The sequence below is a fragment of the Platalea leucorodia genome (assembly GCF_965183815.1).
Source record: "Platalea leucorodia genome assembly, contig: HAP1_HAP1_SCAFFOLD_180, whole genome shotgun sequence".
Lineage (NCBI taxonomy): Eukaryota > Metazoa > Chordata > Aves > Pelecaniformes > Threskiornithidae > Platalea > Platalea leucorodia.
The window spans coordinates 48,828-72,607 of NW_028121373.1; the positions used below are offsets into that span (position 1 = coordinate 48,828).

At 50.8% G+C, this 23,780-nt stretch overlaps 1 protein-coding gene across 1 annotated transcript in view; it reads left to right on the top strand.

Moving 5' to 3' along the window:
• Window positions 1–4,722: 4,722 nt before the first annotated feature.
• The window catches only part of LOC309603710 (olfactory receptor 14J1-like), a gene marked incomplete at both ends in the record, with an annotated part of 28,735 nt that continues 9,677 nt past the window's right edge, over window positions 4,723–23,780 (top strand). Inside the window, one exon of the mRNA XM_082338641.1 lies at window positions 4,723–4,892. Within this exon, the coding sequence (XP_082194767.1) occupies window positions 4,723–4,892 (170 nt within the window). The remainder of the gene's footprint in view (window positions 4,893–23,780) is intronic.

Consider the following 23,780-nt stretch of genomic DNA (forward strand, 5'->3'; position numbering starts at 1 on the left):
TGCTGATTGGCTCAGCTTTGGCCAGCAGCAGGTCTGTCTTGGAGCTGGCTGGCATTGGTTGTATTGGAGATGGGGTAAACTTCCGGCATCTTCTCACAGAAGCCAACGCTATAGCCCCCCAGCTATAAAAACCTTGCCACAGAAACCCAATACAGATGGAGACAGACTTTTTAATAGGGTCTGTAGTGATAGGACAAGGGGTAATGGTTTTAAAGTAAAAGAGGGGAGATTCAGACTAGACAGAAGGAAGAAATTTTTTACGATGAGGGTCGTGAAACACTGGAAGCCCTGTAGCCCCCCTGCTACCAAAACCTTGCCACACAATTCCAATACAATGTCAAGGGACATCTTTCGCTACATCGGGTTGCTCAAAGCCCCATTCAGCCTGACCTTGAACACTTCCAATGATGGGACATCCACAACTTCTCTGGGAAACCTGTTCCAGTGTCTCACCACCCTCATCGTAAAAAATTTCTTCCTTATATCTAACCTAAACCTAAACTTTTTCAGTTTAAAACCATTCCCTTTTTCCTCTCACTGCAGGCCTTGGTAAAAATTCTCTCTCCCTATTTCCTGTAACCCCCCTTTATATATTGAAAGGCCATGAGAAGGTATCCCCAGACCCTTCTCTTCTCCAGCCTGAACAACCCCAGCTCTCTTAGCCTTTCTTCACAGGAGAGGTGTTCCAGCCCTTGGATCATTTTCATGCTCATCTTCTGGACCTGCTCCAATGGGTCCATGCCTTTCTTGCACTGGGGATCCCAGACCTGGACACAGTACTCCAGGTGGAGTCTCACGAGAGCGGAGTAGAGGGGGAGAATCACCTCCCTCGACCTGCTGGCCACGCTTCTTTGATGCAACCCAGGATACAACTGACTTTCTGGGCTGCAAGCGCACATTGCCGACCCATGTCCAATTGTTCATCCACTAATATCCCCAAGTCCTTCTCTGCAGAGCTCCCCTCAATCTATCCATCCCCCAGTCTGTATTGATACTGGGGATTGCCCCAACCCAGGTGTGGGACCTTACCCTTGGCCTTGTTGAACTTTATGAGCTTCACATGGGCCTGCTCTTCCAGCCTGTCAAGGTCCCTCCCAATGACGTCTTCCCTCTAGTGAATCAGCTGCACCACTCAGCTTGGTATCATCTGCAAACTTGCTGAGGGAGCACTCATTTGCACTGTGTATATCGTTGATGAAGATATTAAACAGTATTCGTCCCAGTACGGACCCTTGAGGGACACCGCTTGTTACAGATTACTACGTGCGCATTGAGCCATGGACACCACCATCCAGCATATCCCTTATCTATCTAATAGTCCATCCATCAGATCCATATCTCTCCAATTTAGTGGCAAGAATGTTGTGGGGGACCGTGTCAAAGGTCTTACAGAAGTCCGGATAGGTATCATCCATAGCTCTTCCCGTTGATGCAGTCACTCCATTACAGAAGGTCGCTAGATTAGTCGGGCACAATTTGCCCTTGGTGAAGCCATGATGGCTGTCTAATCACCTCCCTGTCTTCCATATGTTTTGACAGATCTTCCAGGAGGATCTGCTCCATGATCTTACCCAGCACAGAAGTGAGAATGACTGGTTGGTTGTTCCCAGGGTCCTCCTTTTTACCAGTTTTTAAAAATGGGTGTGATATTCCCTTTTTCCATTCACTGGGGACTTCGCCTGACTGCTATGACTTTTCAAATACAATGGAGATTGGCTTGGCAACTACATCGGCCAATTCCCTCAGGACTCCGTGATGCATCTCGTCGGATCTCATGGACTTAAGTATGTTCAGGTACCTCAGGTGGTCTTGAACCTCCTACAATGGGAAGGACTTCATTCCCTCAGTCCCTGCTTTGAGTTTCGGGGACTTCACAGAGGTGGGAAGAGTGGTGGCCAGTGAAAACTAAGGCAAAAAAATTCTATCTCAGCCTTCTCCGTGTCAGTTGGTGCTAGTTGTCCTGTCTTATTTGGGGGGGCGGGGGGGGGCTGGGCATGGAGAAGGGGAAGGGGAAAGGAGAATACATTTTCTTTAATCTTTCTTTTCTGATCAACATATCTGTAGAAACCCTTCTTATTATTCTCCACGTCTCTTGCCAAATTCACCTCCAACTTTGCCTTAGATTTTCTGATCCTATTCCTACACATCCAGGCAGCATCCCTATATTCTTCTAAGGATACACATCCCTGTTTCCACTGCCTGTGCATTTCATTCTTACACTTTTGTTTGACCAGGAGGTCTTTACTGGGCCATGCCGGTCTCCTGCCTTTCCTGCCTGATTTCTTACACATCGGAATCAAGAGCTCTTCTGTGCCAAGAAAGATTTCCTTAAAGAGCTGCCAGCTCTGTTCAGTCCTGTATCCCTGAGGGCAGTGTCCCAGGGCCTCCTATCCACTAACTCCTTAAACAATCAAACATTTGGCCTCCTAAAACTCAGGGTCTTGACCTTACTCTTTGCCTAGCCCATATCCTTTGAGATCGTGAATTACACCAGGGCATGATCACTGCAGCCCAGGCTGCCATCAGTCTTCACATCCTTAAGTAGTTCATCTGTGTTGGTAAGCAACAGGTCTTGTAACACATCGCCTCTGCTCTGGATGTCTACCACCTGGCCTAAGAAATTATCCTCAATGCACTCCAAGAGTCTCCTGGACCACTTACAGCTCACTGTGCCACTTTTCCAGCAGATGTGCAGGGGACTGAAGTCCTCCAGCAGGATCAGAGCCTGCGAGTGCGATGCTTCCTGTAATTGAAGTACAAACGCTTCATCAACAATCTCCTCTTGGTCGGGTGGCCTGTAGTAAACACCAGCCACGAGGTTTCCTTTCTTGGCTTAGCCCCTAATTTTTACCCATAACCTCTCAACCTGTTCATCGCTGTTTTTCAAAGACAGCTCTGTGCAGTACTAACAAATTAGGGTCAGGTCAGTTGTCCTAAATGTGGGCATCTTCTTTCATTTCTGTTGGTGAAGGGGGTTCCCCACCAGCCTATAAGAAGATGCTCCCAGGTGCTGCCCTGTCGCTATGAACTGCTCCATTAGAGCTTGCAGTTACCTTCAGGTATCTTGGACCACCTCCTGAACCTCAGATTTCACCAGGTGTTTGAGCAGCTCACTGCACCCTCCAGCTTCATTAATTAGCATCAGAGCTGAGACAAGGAGCTCACATGCAGGTGGCCATTTGGTGCACACCTGAACTGAGGCAAGAGGAATCCCACCTCCTGTGGGACTGTGGAAGGCATGGAGGGAAGCTGAGTCCCCCTCTAGCCCTAGGAGACCCAGAGTGAGATGCCTGCATTGCCTCAGCCGAATCCCTTCCCTCAGCAGGGGTAAAGGAGATCTGTCACTGCCTGGGTGTCCTGTCTAACACTGTGACAAGAAGAAGTGATTCTTAGACATAAATCTTTTTCTGAGAAGAGAAATGCCACTGCTGGGAGTCAGTGTCTCTCCCTGGCTGGGGAAGGGAACATCAGTGACTCCTTCAGCCTGTTTCACAGCAGGTTCCCCTGGAGCCCCAGGGACAACTGCAGGGAGCCCAGAGGGGGCAGAGAAAGTGCTGCCTTGGGCTGGTCCTCAGCTCCTGAGCTGGGCTGGGCTCCTGGGACAGAGAGAGACAACTCTGCCCAAGAGCAGCTCCTCTGCAAAGCACAGCAGGGCTGAGGGCACTGCCTGCAGGGACGAAGAGAGAGGAGTGAAGCAGAGAGAGCTTAAAGGCAGTTTGGAATGTGAGAATGCTGAGAGCTGACTGGGGGAGAAATCTTCACAGCCGTCGATACGGTAAGTCTCTGGGTAAAGGGAAGTGAAGCTGTGGTTCCTGGAGGGATCTCCTGAAGCTGGTACATCACACAGCCTGTAGAATCTTTAAGAAAAACACTCACAGGTTTCCTAGTGTAGAGGAGAAGGAGGACATGCTCCTGAGCAGGGATTCCCTACTGCACCATCAGAGGGACAGGGCATGATGGCTGCCTTCTCCCAGGAACAGCTGCAGAGGTGTAAATCCAGGTGTGCAGCTGGAGGTGCCCAGGGCAGTCCTTCAGAGCAGGGTCCCTATGTCCCCAGGGGGCTGTGTGCTGGGCAGGGACTCTGCCCCCTGCCAGGGTCAGCACTCAGCCTGCCCGGGGAGCTCCCCATGGCACTGCGGGGACAAGCTGTGGGTGGAAGCAGTCGCTCCCAGCAGGGCAGGGCAGGGTCTTTCTGCTGTTGAGAGGCTGCTGCATGCGTCCAGAGTGCTCTCAGATCCAGATCACCCCCAGAATGCTTCTGAGGTGACTTTTCAAGAGGAAAGTTTATGTGGGGGTTACCTGAAAGTGAAGGAGACTGTGCTTTGAGTTTTCTACTCTTGGTTAGCTGGGTGATGAATGAGAAATTAAAATGAGTGCAGTAAAAATGCTGACAATTTTTGCTCCAAAAGAACACTCCCCTGGTAAACTTACGAGTGGGTAATATCTGACCTAAATTCTGAGCAGGAAAGCTTATTCCCCTCCCTGCTGCACTGTATGGCAGGACTGCATACTCTGGAGCACACAGCAGATCCCCTGCTCCTCACAGCACATTCAAACAGACAGCAAAGGAACTCCAGAAAAGGAGCTGAACGAAGACGTTACCAAGGAATAAGACAATTGGAGCATTTCTATGAGAAACATTGAGTTTTATGCCAAGGTGTTTGTCCTAACCTGTCAATGACTTCTCTTCCTTGGACAGGTCCCTGTGCCCAGAGGCAGCAGATGTCCAACAGCAGTTCCATCACCCAGTTTCTCCTCTTGGCATTCGCAGACACGGGGGAACTGCAGCTCTTGCACTTCTGGCTCTTCCTGGGCATCTACCTGGCTGCCCTCCTGGGCAACGGCCTCATCATCACCGCCATAGCCTGCGACTGCCACCTCCACACCCCCATGTACTTCTTCCTCCTCAACCTCTCCCTCCTCGACCTGAGCTCCATCTCCATCACTGTCCCCAAAGCCATGGCCAACTTGCTCTGGGACACCAGAGCCGTCACTTTCTGGGGATGTGCTGCTCAAGTCTTTTGGTTTGGTTTCTCTTTTTAGTTGTAGCGGAGTATTTTCTTCTCACTGTCATGGCCTATGATCACTACGTTGCCATCTGCAAACCCCTGCACTACAGGACCCTCCTGGGCAGCAGAGCTTGTGTCCACATGGCAGCAGTTGCCTGGGGCAGTGGGTTTCTCAATGCTGTGCTGCACACTGCCAATACATTTTCACTCCCCCTCTGCCAAGGCAATGCTGTGGACCAGTTCTTCTGTGAAATCCCCCAGATCCTCAAGCTCTCCTGCTCACACTTCTATGTCAGGGAGGCTGGGCTTCTGGCAGTTAGTGCTTTTCTCTCTTTGGGCTGTTTTGTTTTCATCATCCTGTCCTACGTGCAGATCTTCAGGGCTGTGCTGAGGATACCCCCTGAGCAGGGATGGCACAAAGCCTTTTCCATGTGCCTCCCTCACCTGGCCGTGGTCTCCCTGTTTATCAGCACTGCAGTGTTTGCCTACCTGAAGCCTCCCTCCATCTCCTCCCCATGCTTGGACCTGGTGCTGGCAGTTCTGTACTCAGTGGTGCCTCCAGCAGTGAACCCCCTCATCTACAGCATGAGGAACCAAGAGCTCAAGGATGCCCTGAGGAAATTGATTAGACATTTTTTCAGCCGCCATAGACTGCGTACCTTCCTCTGCAAATGACTGCCAGTGTATCTTGTGGCAGGCCAAGCCTGTCATTCCTTCTCTTTTTTTCCCTTCTTTTTTTCTTTTTTCCATTTCTGATGATGCTGTCTGCAACGAAATGTCATTATTCATCCCCTCCTACTTAAGAATCCACCTGTCTTGTGTGATCCAGTGACTTTGTGTAAATGGGGAGTCAGTGTCTCTGTGTGTTTAAGCAAAATAAATGAACCTGCAGCAATTTCTTTGTCTGAGATCCATCATCATCAGACTATGAATGAAAAGGAAATGAAAGACCCTTCTGGCTGCAGCAGCTTGGGGCAGGCCACTCTGTCACTGGGGCAGCAGGAGCTGCTTGAGGACCCCTGTCCTGGGCTCTTGTGCTGGCCTGGGGAGAGGGGATGGCCCAGAGGGGCTGCAGACCTCTCAGAATATCCTGGAGAGGAGGTCACTGGGTCCAATTGACCACCACAGGTGTCCCCCATCTCTGGGGCTGAGCCTTCTGTGTCCCCCAGGAGCTGCTGTGCCCTTCAGAGGGGCTGGGGCTGTGGGGTGAGTACCCAGAGCTCTGCAGCGGCCTGCGGTGTGCACTGCCGTGGGGCCAGCCCACACTGAGCAGTGCTAGGAATTGGGCAGGGAAGGTGGAAGAGCTTGGAGGGAGCTGAGTTGTGCTGGAAAGTGCCCAGGAGTGAAAAACATCAGTGTATAGCTTGTACTGTGTGACCATGCAGGGTGAGGTCTCATACCAGGGGTTTGTGGTGCCGAGCCAGGGGTTGTGGAAGGGATCAAAGACAACAGGTGCAGGAGAGAGGAGGCCAGTCTGTGCCCTTTATGTATGGACAAACCGGGAAGGTGGCCCAGAGCCTTTGTCACCCCCCAGCCTCTCTCACCAGCCATTTCCAGCCCTGGCCGTTCACCCCAGGTTAATGGGTAAGTCTCGCTGTGAGGCCATCTCCATCCTCCTGCTGGACTCAGTGCCTGCATCGGGGAAAATGGCCAGCCCTGCCTGGGCTCCATCCTGGCCCAGACTGCAGCAGACCCCAGAACAGGGCTGTCGGCGAATCCCCACATGGGACGTAGCTGGGGCTGGGACTTCCAAAACATGATGGCCATGGAGAGAAGGGGCAAAGATGACTGTCATGGGGATGTTGTGGGGGACCTTTACCCAGCCCTGAATGCATACTGCTGTGTGGTGTGCCTTCACAACAGGGCTGTGAGGCCATGAGCGGGGTAGTGGTGCTGGGACAGTGCAGGGAAAAAGCGCTGAGAGGGACCATGAAGCAGCTGCCAAGAGGTGACAACAGGGACAGGTTACACAAGGGATTTATATAAGTTGCCTTGTTGTGGAGGTATGCTTTGGGGAAGAGCAAAGCTCACCTGGAGTTGGAGGCTGTAAGAAAAGTGAAGAGCAAAAAGAACTTCGATCGCTGGTGAGAGAGCAAGGCTGAACATGGAAAATGCAGGGCTGCCACTCAATGGGGAGGGGGATTTCATAACAGCAGATACAGGTGGGGCTGAGGGACTTAATGTTGACTTTGTCTGAGTCTTTACTGATGTTGTGGTTTAACCGCAGCCAGCAACTAAGCACCACAGAGCCGCTCGCTCACTCCCCCCACCCCAGTGGGATGTGGGAGAGAATTGGAAGGGTGAAAGTGAGAAAACTCGTGGGTTGAGATAAGAAAAGTTTAACAATGGAAGTAAAATGAAATAGAATAGTAGTAATAGTAATAATAATATACATAGTACAATAATAATATACAAAGCAAGTGATACACAATACAATTGCTCACCACCTGCCGACCGATGCCCAGCATGTCACCGAGCAATTGCTGCCCCCCAGCCAACTCCCCCCAGCTTATATACTGAGCCTGATGTCATATGGTATGGAATAGCCCCTTGGCCAGTCTGGGTCAGCTGTCCTGGCTGTGCCCCCTCCCAGCTTCTTGTGCAGCTGGCAAAGCATGCGAAGCTAAAAAGTGCTTGACTGGTGTAAGCGCTACTTAGCAACAACCAAAACATCAGTGAGTTCTCAACATTATTCTCATCCTAAATCCAAAACACAGCACTATACCAGGTACTAGGAAGAAAAATCAACTCTATCCCAGCTGAAACCAGAACAGTATCCACCCCTTATGCTATACCATCTACGTCATGCCCAGGGCTTACACTTTCCAATACATTCCAATTCATCACCACCACTTTTCCAGTCTTTTGAGATAGATAGATAGACAGACAGATAGACAGATAAATAGATAGATGATAGATAGATAGGTAGATAGATAGATAGACAGATAGATATACACACACACATAGACATAATTTCCCTAGTCTATGGGCTATCCCTCTAAAATGTTTGTTGAGTTCGTTTAGTCCATGACTTTGAGCTCTATCTGTCCTAACAGTCTTTCAGGGCAGGAGAGATGGTGTGCGGTGTTGGATTGTTGCATGCTGAAGCCAGTTCTGGTTCCATCACCGCTGCAGTTTGCTCGGTTTCCTCAGAGTTCATTCTTCATTAATTTGGGTGATTCTTACTGTATACTGTAGATATGGCACATAGTAATCATAGAAGTGATGACATCCAGTATTATATAGCAACTAACATGATACAATTCACTTCATTGGCTATTTTCACCCAAAATCAAATCTCCTTGAGGTACACATCGGACTTCCCCATCCTCCCGCATCACCCACCAAGTGCACCCAGGTCCTTGAGCAAAAGCAATCCCACGAATGCATTTACCTCTGCCTGAGGCAGGAGTAACCCAGACTGTCTTCCCCATCATATTTTTTAGGTGCACTACAGGGATTTTATCCCCCTCTACAGTACGTAAAAGTCTTGACTGGGCAGGGCCAGCTCAATTGGCAGATCCCCTGGTGTTGACTAACCAGGTTGCCTTTGCTAGATGTGTATCCCAATGTCTGAATGTCCCAGCACCCATTGCTTTTAGTGTAGTCTTTAACAGTCCATTGTATCGTTCGATTTTCCCGGAGGCTGGCGCACGATAGGGGATGTGAGATACCCGCTCAGTGCCGTGCTCTTTGGCCCAGGTGTCTATGAGGCTGTTTTGGAAATGAGTTCCGTTATCTGACTCAATTCTTTCTGGGGTGCCATGTCACCACAGGACTTGCTTTTCAAGGCCCACGATAGCATTCCAGGCGGTGGCATGGGGCACGGCATATGTTTCCAGCCATCCGATGGTTGCTTCCACCATTGTAAGCACATGGCGCTTGCCTTGGCAGGTTTGTGGGAGTGTGATATCATCAATCTGCCAGGCTTCTGCATATTTATATTTCAGCCATTGACCTCCATTCCGGAGAGGCTTGCACCGCTTGGCTTGCTTGATTGCAGCGCATGTTTCGCATTCACGGACAACCTGTGTAATAGTGTCCACGGTCAAGTCCACATTTCAATCACAAGCCCATCTATATGTTACATCTCTTCCTTGGTGGCCTGAGGTGTCATGGGCCCACCGAGCTAGAAATAATTCACCCTTCTGTTGCCAGTCCAGATCCACCTGAGGCACTTCAATCTTAGCAGCCTGATCCACCTGCTGGTTGTGTTGATGTTCTTCAGTGGCCCAACTCTTGGGTACGTGAGTATCTATGTGACGTACTTTTACAACCAGGTTCTCTACTCAGGCAGCAATATCTTGCCACAATTCAGCAGCCCAGGTGGGTTTGCCTCTGCGCTGCCAGTTGCTCCGCTTCCATTGCTGTAGCCACCCCCACAGAGCATTTGCCACCATCCATGAGTCAGTGCACAGATAGAGCATTGGCCACTTTTCTCGTTCAGCAATATCTAAAGCCTGCCGGATGGCTTTCACCTCTGCAAACTGACTCGATTCACCTTCCCCTTCAGCAGTTTCTGCAACTTGTCCTATAGGACTCCATACAGCTTTCCACCTCCAATGCTTCCCCACAAGACGACAGGATCCATCAGTGAACAGGGCATATTGCTTCTCATTTTCTGGTACTTTATTATACAGTGGGGCCTCCTCAGCATGCGTCACCTCCTCCTCTGGCGATATTCCGAAATCTTTGCCTTCTGGCCAGTCCATGATCACTTCCAAGATTCCTGGGCGACCGGGGTTTCCTATTCGAGCCCATTGTGTAATGAGTGCAACCTACTTACTCCACGTAGCATCAGTTGCATGATGGGTAGAAGGGACTCTCCCTTTGAACATCCAGCCCAGCACTGGCAGTCGGGGTGCCAGGAGGAGCTGTGCTTCAGTACCAACCACTTCTGAAGGAGCTCAAACTCCTTCATATGCTGCCAATATCTCTTTTTCAGTTGGAGTATAGCGGGCCTCAGATCCTCTGTATCCCTGACTCCAGAACCCCAGGGGTCGACCTCGAGTCTCCCCCGGTGCTTTCTGCCAGAGGCTCCAGGTAAGGCCGTTCTCCCCAGCTGCAGTGTAGAGCACATTTTTAATATCTTGTCCTGCCCGGACTGGCCCAAGGGCAACTGCATGAACTATCTCCCATTTAATTTGTTCAAAGGCTTGTCGTTGCTCAGGGCCCCATTTGAAATCGTTCTTCTTGCAGGTCACTTGATAGAGAGGGCTTACTATGAGACTGTAATGTGGAATATGCATTCTCCAAAAACCCAGAACTCCCAAGAAAGCTTGTGCTTCCTTTTTGCTGGTTGGTGGGGACATGGCTGTGATTTTGTTGATTACATCCATTGGGATCTGACGACGCCCATCTTGCCATTTTATTCCTAAAAACTGGATCTCCTGTGCAGGTCCCTTGACCTTACTTTGTTTTATAGCAAAGCCAGCTTCCAGAAGAATTTGGACTATTTTCTTCCCTTTCTCAAAAACTTCTTCTGCTGTGTTGCCCCACACAATGATGTCATCAATGTATTGCAGATGTTCCGGAGCCCCACCCTGTTCCAGCGCAGTCTGGACCAGTCCATGGCAAATGGTGGGGCTGTGTTTCCACCCCTGGGGCAGTCGATTCCAGGTGTACTGGACCCCCCTCCAAGTGAAAGCAAACTGTGGCCTGCACTCTGCTGCCAAAGGGATTGAGAAAAATGCATTAGCGATGTCAATGGTGGCATACCACTTGGCTGCCTTTGACTCCAGTTCATATTGAAGTTCTAATATGTCCGGCACGGCAGCGCTCAGTGGTGGCGTGACTTCATTCAGGCCCCGATAGCCTACTGTTAGTCTCCACTCTCCATTAGACTTTTGCACTGGCCATATGGGACTGTTAAACGGTGAGTGAGTCTTGCTGATCACTCCTTGGCTCTCCAGCTGACGAATCAGCTTATGGATGGGAATCAGGGAGTCTCTGTTGGTGCGATATTGCCACCGGTGCACTGTTGTGGTAGCAGTTGGTACCTGTTGTTCTTTGACCCTCAGCAACCCCACAACAGAAGGGTCCTCCGAAAGACCGGGCAGGGTAGACAGCTGTTTAATTTCCTCTGTCTCCAGTGCGGCTATGCCAAAAGCCCACCGGTACCCTTTTGGGTCCTTGAAATACCCTCTCCTGAGGTAGTCTATGCCAAGGATGCACAGAGCCTCTGGGCCAGTCACAATGGGGTGCTTCTGCCACTCATTCCCTGTTAGGCTCACTTCGGCCTCCAATACAGTCAGCTCTTGGGATCCCCCTGTCACTCCAGAAATACAGATGGGTTCTGCCCCTTTACAGCTTGATGGCATGAGGGTACACTGTGCACTGGTGTCTACTAAAGCCTTATACTCCTGTGGGGCTGATGTGCCAGGCCATCGAATCCACGCAGTCCAGTACACCCGATTGTCCCTTTCCTCCACCTGGCTGGAGGCAGGGCCCCTCTAGTCCTGGTCATAGCACTCGTTACTCACTTCTTGTAAATGCGAGTCAAAAATCCCTTTATTAGGATCGGAAACAGAATCAGCCCTTCTACCCTGTCTGAGGAACTGCTCGCTGGAAACTGGAGCCGCAACTCTCCTGGGAGAACCACCTTTTGTAGTTGTTTTTCCTTGCAACTCACGTACCCGTGCCTCTAGGGTCGAGGTAGATTCTCCATCCCACTTCCTCATGTCCTCTCCGTGGTCACGCAGATAAAACCACAGGGTGCCCCGTGGTGTGTATCCACTGTATCTTCTCTCTTGAACAGAGGGACGCTTACTCCTAATGGCTAAGATACTGCTCCGTACAGGTGAGGAGTAGGATATATCCTCTTCGAGTTGCTGGACCTTCTGGGACAGTTTCTCCACAGCCGATACGCAGGCCTGTAGGGAGGAAGAGAGACTTTCTTCGTATTGTCGGAGCTGGCCAGCCATTTCGTCCACTGTTGGTCCCTCTTCATCTTTCCAGGTCATTATTGCCAATGAGTTTGCATGTGATGATGGTGCGCTCCGTACAAACTTCCGCCACATGGGTCGTGTGCATTGGACTTCGTCTGGGTCTTTGGATAACTGCTCATTATCCAGGTCATTATAAATCACTTCCAGCACAGCTAATTCCCTCAGGTACTGGATACCTCTCTCCATGGTGGTCCACTTGCCTGGGTGACATATAACATCTTCCTTGAAGGGATATCTTTCCTTCACACCTGACAGGAGTCGCCTCCAGAGGCTGAGGGCTTTTGCCCCTTTTCCAATTGCTTTGTCAATGCCTCCTCCTCTAGAAAGGGATCCCAGCTGCTTGGCTTCCCTACCCTCTAATTCCAGGCTACTGGCCCCATTATCCCAGCATCGGAGAAGCCAGGTGATGATGTGCTCACCTGGACGACAACCGAAATCTTTTCGCATATCTCGCAGCTCACTCAGGGAGAGGGATCGGGTGGTTACCATCTCATTTATGGGTTCTGCCTCTTCCTCCTTCTGTTCTCTTGATGGCCCTGGCTCATCATCAGCCCTTACTAAACGAGCTGATTTCCTTGTGTATTTTTTCTTCTGTATAGGGGCAAGTGATACTGGCACGGATTGGTTCTCTGGTCCAGCCGCAGCGCCTATCGTGGGGGCTGGCACAGCCACGGGGGCCGGCGCAGGGGCTGGCGCAGCCGCAGTGCCTGTGGCAGGGGCCGGCACAGCCATGGGGGCCATCATTTTGTCGTCCGATCCAGAGACCTTCTCTTTCCCTTGAGGGTACTGAATAGTGTTGAATAGGGCTTGGTAGGCATGGGCCAGGCCCCAGCACATTGCAGTGATCTGTGTCTCTCTGGAGTTGCCAGGGTGACAACATACATTTTCCAAATACTTTACTAGTTTTTCAGGATTCTGCACTTGTTCGGGGGTGAAGTTCCAAAACACTGGAGGTGCCCATTGTCCTAGGTACTTGCCCATACTCTCCCACACACCCTGCCACTCATAACTATCCAGCCTTCGAGGAGATCTCTGGATGATATTCTTAAGCTGCTTATTAACCTTAGGTAAAACTGAAACAAAATTCCCAAGAACTATCAACGGATATATCTTAACTACCCAAGGATGCTCAAGATAATGAAAAATTGTTGTAATGAAGGAGAAAACATCATAGAAGAAAGTAACAAAGGTGCCATCCTGTATTTCCTCCATAAAAAAACTCTCAGAAGAGAAGGTATAATTGCTAATTGTCTCCATGAGGTGGTACCCAAAGGACAGTAATGGCTTCACTACAGAACCCAAATACCAGATAGCACTCAAGGCCAGTGTTTTAATAACCAGTCTTCCAGGCAACACATCACTCATTATGGCAAAGCACAGCAAAAACAAGAGCATAGTGCAGATCAGGTAGACTAGTACCGAGAACGGATGAATCAATATTACAACCGATAACTGTTAACAGAATGAAATTCCTTAATACCCTCTAGTTAATCTGTTATTATCTCAAACCCTTCGAGCCCCACGTTGGGCGCCAAAAAGGACTGTCGTGGTTTAACCCCAGCCAGCAACTAAGCACCACTCAGCCGCTTGCTCACTCCCCACCAGTGGGATGGGGGAAAGAATCAGAAGGGTAAAAGGGAGAAAACTCGTGGGTTGAGATAAGAAGAGTTTAATAACTAAAGTAAAATAAAAATAGAACAGTAGTAATAATAATAATAACAATAATAATAATAACAAGTAATAATAGTACAATAGTAATACAAAGCAAACGATAGACTCTACAATTGCTCACCACCCTCCGACCGATGGCCAGCCCGTCCCCCAAGCAGCGATCGTTGCCCCCTCCCCCAGCTAACTCCCCCAGTTTATATATACTGAGCATGACGTCACATGGTATGGAATAGCCCCTTGGCCAGTCTGGGTCAGCTGTCCTGGCTGTGCCCCCCCCCAGCTTCTTGTGCACCCGGCAGAGCATGGGCAGTTGAAAAGTCCTTTACCACTGTGAGCGCCACTTAGCAACTACTTAGCAAGAACAAAACCTCAGTGTATCCTCGACATTGTTCTCATCCTAAACCCAAAACACAGCCCCATACCAGCTACCAAGAAGAAAATTAACTCTATCCCAGCTGAAACCAGGACAATGCACGAGGGGACAACAGTGGATGTCCTTTACCTCCACTTCAGCAAGACTTTTGGCATGGTCTCCCTCGATATCCTGGTACCCACATTGGGCCATTACAGTCTGGATGGATCGACAAACAGATGGGTGAAACACCAGTTGGATGATGAGGCTGAGAGAGCAGTGAGCTGAGAGAGAAGGGGTCATGCCCTACCTGGAGGCCAGTGGGCCATACTGGGGCATTGTGGGGCAGCACAGGGGACTCTCCTGGGCCCTGTGCAGTTTAACACCTGTATCCATGACGCAGAGGAGGCAACTGTCACCACGTTTGTGGATGGCACTAAATTGGGAGGACCATTCCTGTGCCCTAGGGATGCCATTCAGGGCAAACCTGACAGGCAGAAGGACTGTCCTGTCAGGAACTTCACGAGATAGATGAAGGACAAAGGCCAGATGTACTGGTTTTGGCTGGGATAGAGTTTAACTTCTTCATAGTAGCTTGTATGGGGCTATGTTTTGGATTTGTGATGAAAATAGTGTTGAAAACAGATGTTTCAGTTACTGCTGAGCAGTGCTTACACAGCGTCAAGGCCTTTTCTGCTTCTCACTCCACCCCACCAGTGAGTAGGGTGGAGGTGCACAAGAAGTTGGGAGGGGACACAGTTGGGACAGCTGACCCCAACTGACCAAAGGGATCTTCCAGACCATATGACGTCATGCTCAGCAATAAAACAGGGTGGGGAGGGGAGGCTGGCGGGGGGGCCTCTGACTGAGGACTGGCTACACATCAGTCAGTTGTATTTAACCAACTGTTTTCATTTGAATCCCTTGTTTTTCTTGGGTTTTATTTTCCTCTCACTTTCCTTTTTTTTTTTCTTTTCCTTACATTTCTTTGCTGTTGTTGTTGTTGTTGTTGTTGTTATTATTATTATTATTATTTCTTTTTAGTTATTAAACTGGTTAAATCTCAGCCCATGAGTTTCTTTCTCACTTTTACCCTTCCAGTTCTTCCCCCATCCCACTGGAGGCAGGGAGCGAGTGAGCGGATGTGTGGTGATTAGTTGCCAGCTGGGGTTAAATCGGGACACCAGGTCTTGCACCTGGGACAGCCTAACAGCCTGCAGTTGCAGGGGCTGGGGACTGCCTGGCTGGGGAGCAGCTCTGCGGAAAAGGCCTTGGTGGTGCTGGGAGACAGAAGGCAAAACATGACCCAGCAGTGAGACCTGGTAGCAAAGGTGGCCAGCACTGTCCTAGAACATATAAAGAGGAGCCTTGCCAAAAGAGTGAGTTGAAGTGATTGTCTCCCCTTTCTCATTCCTTTTAGAGGGGAGAATCACCTCCCTCCACCTACTGGATATGATTTTTTTGGCAGCCCAGGATATGGTTGGCTTTCTGGGCTGCAAGCACACATTGCCGGCCCATGTCCAAGTTTTTACCCACCAATATCCCCAAGCATTTCTCTGCAGGGCTGCTCTCAATCCATTCATCTCCCAGTCACTACTGACAGTGGGGATTGCCCCGACCCAGTTGCAGGGCCTTGCACTTGGCCTTGTTGAACTTCATGACGTTTGCATGGACCTACAACTCAGCCTGTCAAGGTCCCTCGGGATGTCGTCCCTCCCCTCAAGCGAATCAACTGTCCCACTCAGCTTGGTGTCATCTGCAAACTTGCTGAGGGTGCACTCAATCCCACTGACTATGTCATTGATGAAGATATTAAACAGTACTGGTCCCAGTATGCACCCTTGAGAGACACCACTCGGTAAGTACTAGCACTAGTACTAGTACTCAGACATGGGGCCATTGCCTATAACTCTTTGGATGCACCCATCCAGCCAGTTCCTTATCCATCTGAGAATTCATTTGTCACATCTGTATCTCTCCAACTTAGCAGCAGCAAGAACGTTGTGGGGGATCATATCAGAGGACTTACAGAAGGCTAGACAGGTGATGTCTGTAGCTCTTCCCTTGTCCATTAATGCAGTAACTCCGTGGTGGAAGGCCACTAGAGTAGTCAGGCACAAGCTGGCCTTTGTGAAGCCATGTTGGCTTTCTCTAATCACCTCCCTCTCTTCAATATGCTTTGACATGTCTTCCAGGAATATCTCCTCCGTGATCTCACCTCTGTACAACACAAACATGGACTTCTGACCTAGTCATTTGGTGTGCCACTGTGGGGGGATAACCAACCTGTACGAGGTGGGGTGACAGTCCAGTGCTGGAAAGGGTGATTGTCATGGGCTGCTCTGTGACGGTTGCCTTGGGGCAGCTTCCCTGGGGTGTCCAGCGACCACGGGCTCAGCCCAAAGCCTGCTCTGCTGGTCCTTCCTCTCTCCCCCAGGAGGCCTGGCTGTGCAAGGACATTGCCACGTGCTCCCACACTGAATACTCAAACAGTTTAGCTGTGTTTTCCTCTTGAGGGCACTTTCTTGGGCTTGTTCTTGAGCGAAAAAGTAGAAGACCTATGATTTCAGGCACTGCCATCAGGAGATCCCCTTGTATGATGGAAACTCTGTTCTGGAGGTCAGCTCTGTCACAGAAGTGCCCATTGCCTGTCCCTGCCTGCAGTCACAGGACTGCCACACAAAAGGCCTGTGACCAAGCTGCCAGAGCAATCCTTCCCTACACCAAGAGAGGGGCTCAGAAAGAGAGTGGGAATTTAAAAGAGAGCAGCTCTGGAAAGACCAAGCGGTGGTGCTGCCTGGCCGTGCTGCTGTGCTGAGACTCTTTTCCTCTCCACCTCTGTACACAGGCAGTGCCGTGCAGCTCCAGAGAAAGTCTCAAAAAAACAAAAGTCTCAGACAAGAAAGTTGCTGCAGGGTCCTTTATTTTTTTAAATGCACAGAGAACATGTCTCTCCTTTCAAGGCTCTGGGTAAGACTAGAAAGGTAGATAGTGAATTAGAAATGGTATGAATAATGACAAATCTTTGTGCACAACATTATCACAAGCAAATCTGAGCAAAAAGACAACCGCCACAGCCACCAAACCTCCAGAAGACAGGCTGACCCTGTAATGAGATACATTATAAATGATATGCATAAGAAAATGGACAGTGTGTTGCTTCAGAAAAACATCCAGTCATCATTTTCCACACTGCATCTTTGAGCTCCTGGTTCCTCATGCTGTAGATGAGGGGGTTCACTGCTGGAGGCACCAATGAGTACAGAACAGCCACCACCACATCCAGGGATGGGGAGGAGATGGAGGGAGGCTTCAGGTAGGTAAACATTCCGGTGCTGATAAACAGGGAGACCACGGCCAGGTGAGGGAGGCACGTGGAAAAGGCTTTGTGCCGTCCCTGCTCAGAGGGGATCCTCAGCACGGCCCTGAAGATCTGCACATAGGACAGAACGATGAAAAAAAACCAGCTGAATACTACTAAGAGACTAACCACAATAAGCCCAACCTCCCTGAGGTAGGCATCTGAGCAGGAGAGCTTGAGGATGTGGGGGATTTCACAGAAGAACTGGTCCACAGCATTGCCTTGGCAGAGTGGTAGTGACAATGTATTGGCAGTGTGCAGCACAGCACAGAAGAAGCAACCACCCCAGGCAGCTGCTGCCATGTGGACACAAGCTCTGTTGCCCAGGAGGGTCTCGTTGTGCAGGGGTTTGCAGATGGCAATGTAGCGGTCATAGGCCATGATGGTGAGGAGACACAATTCTGCTGAAATAAAAAATGCAAACACAAAGATCTGGACAGCACATCCCAAAAAGGAGATGTCCCTGGTGTCCCAGAGGGAATTGGCCATGGATTTGGGGAGAGTGGTGGAGTTGGATCCCAGGTCAAGAAATGAAAGTTTGAGGAAGAAGAAGTACATGGGGGTGTGGAGGCGGTGGTCACAGGCTATGGCGGTGATGATGAGGCCGTTGCCCAGGAGGGCAGCCAGGTAGATGCCCAGGAAGAGCCAGAAGTGCAAGAGCTGCAGCTCCCGTGTGTCTGCCAATGCCAGGAGGAGGAAGTGGGTGATGGAGCTGCTGTTGAACATTTGCTGTCTATGGGCATGGGGCATTGTCCAAGGGGGAAAAGGCAGCAACAAATTAGGATGAACTTCTCTGAGCAAAATCAAGTCCATTTCCCCTGGACCCTCTCCCTGACACACGCACCCACCCTTTTCCTTTTCAAGGAGACCTTCCTTCAGCTCCGTGCCTGGAGCTCAGGTTGCTGCTGGCTGAGTGTGCCATGAGGAGCAGGGCCTCTGCCCGCTGGCTGCCGAGGAGTCAGCCCTGCTCTGCAGGAAACAGTTCATGAGAACGGTGGGTGCAGGGTCCAGTGCTGGTGTTTGACTTTGTCAAATGAAACTGCTCCCACCCTAGAAGGGCCTGTCAGCATCTGCACTCCCAGTGCTAAGGAACGGCGATGGCAGAAGGCAGTTGGAGAGGTTAGTTTTACAGCTTCCCTCCATCTCCAATGGGGAGTGTTCTTGGATGTCAGAAAGCCTCAGCATTTGTGCTGCACTCAGGGAGAACAGAGGGAGTCCTGCGAGGCAAGAGGAGTGCCTGTGGCTTAGTGTAGAGTGAGGAGAGCCGGTCTTTTCATCCATCTTGTTCCCAGCTGCCCTGGGCTTGCATCTTTCTGAGCTGCAGGGCGATCACACTCCCACTTTACCCTGAAAAGCCACCAGACACTGCTGAGAGCTGAGGGATCCAGTGCAGACCACTAAATGTCTCACCCTTTCTCAAGGTCTCAGCACCCCACTTTTAGCCTAGGACACACATGGCTCATTTCAGAAACCCATCAGCATTTTCTCTGTTGTAGCATCTCTGCACTTCTCCATGGGGCCTTCAGATAACATAAAGTGCTATAGGGCAGGTTTGCATCCTGGAAGGCAGTTCACAGCTTGGAAGGACACCCCAAGGAGATAGCCAGCTGTGCTAATGATGGCATCTGGTTAAGGGAGGGTCAGCTCATTCCCGAGCCTCACAGACTGCATTGCCCAGAGCGTCACAGGTTAGAGGAAAGCTGGGACACCTCATTGCCATAAACACACCTGAATGGGAGGACCCCCAAGATCAGTGCCTGACTCTGCAGCTGAAACTCCCATTCCCAGAGAGCCTGACATCAACACCAAGAGCAGCTGAGGGAGGCAAGGAGAGAGACAGGGGGCACTCAGGAAAGCCTTTCGCTTACCCAGCACTGCGCACCACCTCCCGGACAGTGACAGTGCAGGGCAGTCACCCTCAGCCCCTGGTCAGTGGGAAAGGGGCACATGGCAGGAGAGATGCACTTTGTCTCTCCTGCTGGCAGATGGACGGGGAGGTGACTAACACCCTAGACCCCATGCACTGGCTGGGGGCTTTGCTAGGCGGGAGAGGAGACACGAGGGGTGTTGCTCAGGGAAGGCATCAGCACTGCAGGGGTGGCCGGGAGGTGCCCATATCTCCCCTGCAACAGGATTTCCCTTAGCATTTCCCTCCCTCCCTGCCCTTGTCTCCACTGCCTGGAGCTGTCCCAGCCGGGAGCTGTTTCTCTGGCCCGGTGTCTCTTCCCTGCCAGTGCTCACAGACCCCAGCCCAGCCCCTGTGCGTAGCGCTGCACTGCCCTGCTCTGTGTGTGCAGGTGTTAAAGAACAGGTCACGCAAACCCTGATGAACCTGGAAAGGTGATGCTGGTGTTATCTGTGGGCTGGTGCGGGTGAAGGCACTTGCTGAAGTTCCCAGTAAACGTCAGTGTGATGGCTTAGGAGTCTCAGCCCTTTCTCTAACGCACACAACTGTGTTTCCATTCCCACCAAGCCGAGCCAGAGAAAAGTGGAAGCACAAATTGAGGAAAGCGGAGACTGAAGCAGGAGAGCCCTGCCCTGAAAAGTCCCCTCAGAAATGACCTGGGCATGAGCTTGATGTGTGAGTCACACTGTCCCATGTAGCACCCTCTCAGCATCATAAGGACCCTGCCCTACCCTGCCAGGGGTTTCTCATTCCACCCACAGATTGTCCCTGCAGAACCATGTGGAGCTCCTCGGGCAGGCTGAGTGCTGGTGACCTTCCTCGGAAGGCCAGCCCTGAGCACCCCTGGCTGCACACCCACCTTCACACCCCTGCAGCCATCCCTGGGAGAAGGCAGCCGTTCTGTTCTGTCCCTCTGATGGTGCAGCACGGAGTCCCTGCTCTGGAGCATGTCCTCCTCCTCTGCACTAGAGAAAGTGTGAGAATCTTCCTTAAAGATCCCGTAGGCTGTGGGATGTGCCAGCTTCTGGAGATTCCTCCAGGAACACCAGCTACATTGCCCTGCACCAAGATACTTACCATGTAGAGGGATGTGAAGATCTCTCCCATGCAGTGTGCTCTCAGCTCAAAGCCTTCCCACTCCAGGCTGCCTTTAACCTCTCTCTGCCTCACTCCTCTCCCCTCGCTGCCTGCAGGCAGTGCCCTCAGCCCTGCTGCCCTTTGCAGAGGAGCTGCTCCTGGGCAGAGCTGTCTCTCTGCAGTGCTGCCCACTTGCCAGCAGCTGCCTCCATCCCAGGAGCCCAGCCCAGCTCAGCAGCAGAGGCCCAGCCCAAGGCACCACTTTCTCTGCCCCTCTGGGCTCCCTCCAGGTGTCCCTGGGGCTCCAGGGGAACCTGCTGGGAAACAGGCTGAAGGCATCTCTGATGTTCCCTCCCTCAACTTCTCTCCTGGAGTGTCATTACTCCTATTAGAAAAACAGTTGGGCATGAGAATCACTTTTTTGTCCCATCATTAGACTGGACACCCAGGAAGGTGACCGGGAAGGATCTAATTTCTGCAAGCTGGGAGGATGTGTTCTGTTGAGTGAATTGAGGCATTTCATCGCGGGTCCTTAGACCTGGGGCTAGAAAGACATGCAGCTCTCTTTTGCCTGTGCCTTGTCTCTGCTCTGAAGCAAAGCCTTTGGACCCACAGGGTCATGGACACTTGGTACCAGGGTTCCTTATGGCAAATATGAGCTACACTGGTTCCACAGCTGCGTTGCTTCAGCCCAAATGTGCAGCAGTTCTTTCAGCCAGGGGCGTAGACAGGATGAGCGGAATGTTAATGTCGGAGATGGAGCTGTTATGCTGATGGAATAAACTGCCAAGGCATGGTGGCAGAGTTCAGGACAGCTGCTTTTCAAGGACAGCATCCTCCAAGCAAAGCAAGGGCCCAGATCAAAACTCAGTCTAAACTTGAAAGGCAATTGAAGGGCACCATAAGGAGTGTTTACTGCTTCAGGAACAGTTAAAGAAGAAACAAAGATCCTGTGTGGCCAGTGCTGAATTTAATAAGAGCAAGTGTAGATAGATGTGAGAATCTCTGTGTCCTCTTTCCTCAGACTTCCCCAGCAAGGTCTCCCAGGCTTTTGTGCCTTGAGGTAGAACTCTGGAGCAGACCAGGCAGCAGTGGATGGGGACCAAGTCAGGGGTGCCTTGAACAATCAATCTTTTACCAGTCTATGGGACAGGAGGGGCAGCATTGCAGGGAGCTGAGTGAGCAGGACAATGTCACAGCGAGGCCACACTCCAGCATCTTTGATAGGTCACGAAGACTCTGGGAACTCCCTGACGACAGGCAGCACCTGTACAATGCATACACCTTTCCAGAATGCCCAAATGATGAGCAGGGGAATGAAAGGTTGTGCCCCAGTGTGTGTGCACTCGGATCCCATTTCTCGGTGTCTGAAAGAGAAGGGGACTGGGTTTACCCAGGGAACCTTATTCCTGGCCATCCTCTTTGCTTTCTGTGGGGAAAGAATAGGATTGCTGGATGCAGGGAGAGCAGAGATGCTCTTTTACCTGGAAGTCATCAAGGCTTTCAGCATCATCCCTCCAGAAATTTCTTGTGTCCAAGTCAGGACAGTATGGGCTGCCTGGGTGGATAAGTCGTTGAGTAAAAAACCAGCTGGAGAGTAGTTGGGCTTGGAGGAGTGTGGTACATGCGTGGTGCTCTGCCTGGAGGCATCTAGCTAGTAGGGTCCTGCAGGGGCCTAGCTTGCAACCTGCCCTGTTTCACATCTTTTGAGTGACCTGGAGGATAGGAGAGAGTACTTTTTGGTAACATTTGTAGAAAACATCCCATTGAGGAGAGCAGGGCATGGCTGGAGGGCAGGGCTGCCATCCCAAAGGACATAGACAGTCTGGAGGGATGGGCCAATAGGAACCTCATGATAGCCAATAAAGATTCAACCAAAGTCCTGCTCCTGAAGTAGATGTAGGCTCTGAAATATCCTAGGACAGGGACTGGCTAGGTGGGTAGCAGCTCCACAGGAAAGGGTCTGCTGGTCTTTGGGTTCCATTAGGCAAAAGATGAGCCATCAGCAAAGATGGCCAACAACAGCCTGGGCTGTGTGAGCAGGAGCACAGCCAGGGCAAGGGATTCTCTCCCTCTGCTCAGCACTTGTGACGCCACATCCAGAATACTTGCCCAGGTTTTGGTTGCCCGCAATGCCAGAGAGACATTGGCAAGCTGGAGGATCTGCAAAAGTTCAGTGGAGGGCCACAGAGACGGTCAAGGTTGGAGCACTGGTCCTGTTAGGATGGGCTGAGGGAGCTGGGCTTGTTCACCCTGGAGAATGGAGGGCTTTGTGGGGAGGATGCAACAGACTTGCATTGCCTACGGTGAGGTTCCCAAGAAGACGCTGTGGTGCAAGGCAGGAGCACAGGAGGCAATGAGCTGAAACACGAGGGGGTCAGGCTCAATACAGGGAGAAACTTTTGCAACCTGACAATGGTCAGTCATGGGAAGCCATTTCCCAGAGAGTGTGCGCTGCCTCCATCCCTGGAAGTTTCTCGGACCCATGTGGATAAAATCATGAGCAACCTGGTGTGACCCTGCTTTGAGCAGGATGTTTCCTACAGATATCTAGCAAGGTCCCTTCCAGCCTGAATGACGCTCTCATTCCTCACCTCTCCATGTCCTCGACACTACGGAAAGCCCTCAGGTTCCCTCTGACTGTGGAAATAATTCACATCAGCTACAAGGCAGCAGCACAGGCACCACAAACGGTCCCGATGCCATCCCTGGCCTCATCTTTAAGTTACTGCTTCCCTTTTCCCCCCTCTCAAATTCTTCACTGTTCTCATTCTCACACCTTCCAAAAAGGCCAGCCTGCCCTGGCTGGCTGGGAGGGAGTTCATTGTCTTCATAGCAGCCCGGAGGGTTCCATGTTTTGGATTTGTGACCAAAACTCTTTTAGCTATTGCTGAACAGTGCTTAAACAACAGGAAGGCCTTTTCATGCTGTTTCTCATGCTTCCCTTCCAATGAGTGGGCTGGGGTTGGGCAAGAAGTTGGGAGAGAACTCAGCCAGGACAGCTGACCTCAAATGACCAAAGGGATATTCCGTATCACAGGATATCACACTCAGCAATATAAGATCAGGGAAAGGAATAGGAAGGGGGGACATTTGTGGTTATGACATTTGCCTTCCCAAGTCACTGTTAGATGTGATGAAGGCCTGGAAGGTTTCCTGGAAATGGCTGAACATTTCCCTGCCAATGGCCTGAATTCCTTTTTTTCTTTGCTTGTGAATGCAGCTTTGCTTCACTTATGAAACTTCCTTAATTCCAACCCATGAGTTTTTCTCACTTTTACCTTTCCAATTCTCTTCCCCAGGCTGCTGTTGGGGGAGTGAGCAAGTGACTGGGTGGCTGATTAGTTACTGGCTGGGGTCAACCCACCACACATGTAAATCCTTTCCACATGCTTTTTTTTCAGATGCTCCTGTGGTGTTTCTGGGATGGTTGCTGAAGTACTTTCTACCTTGGGCA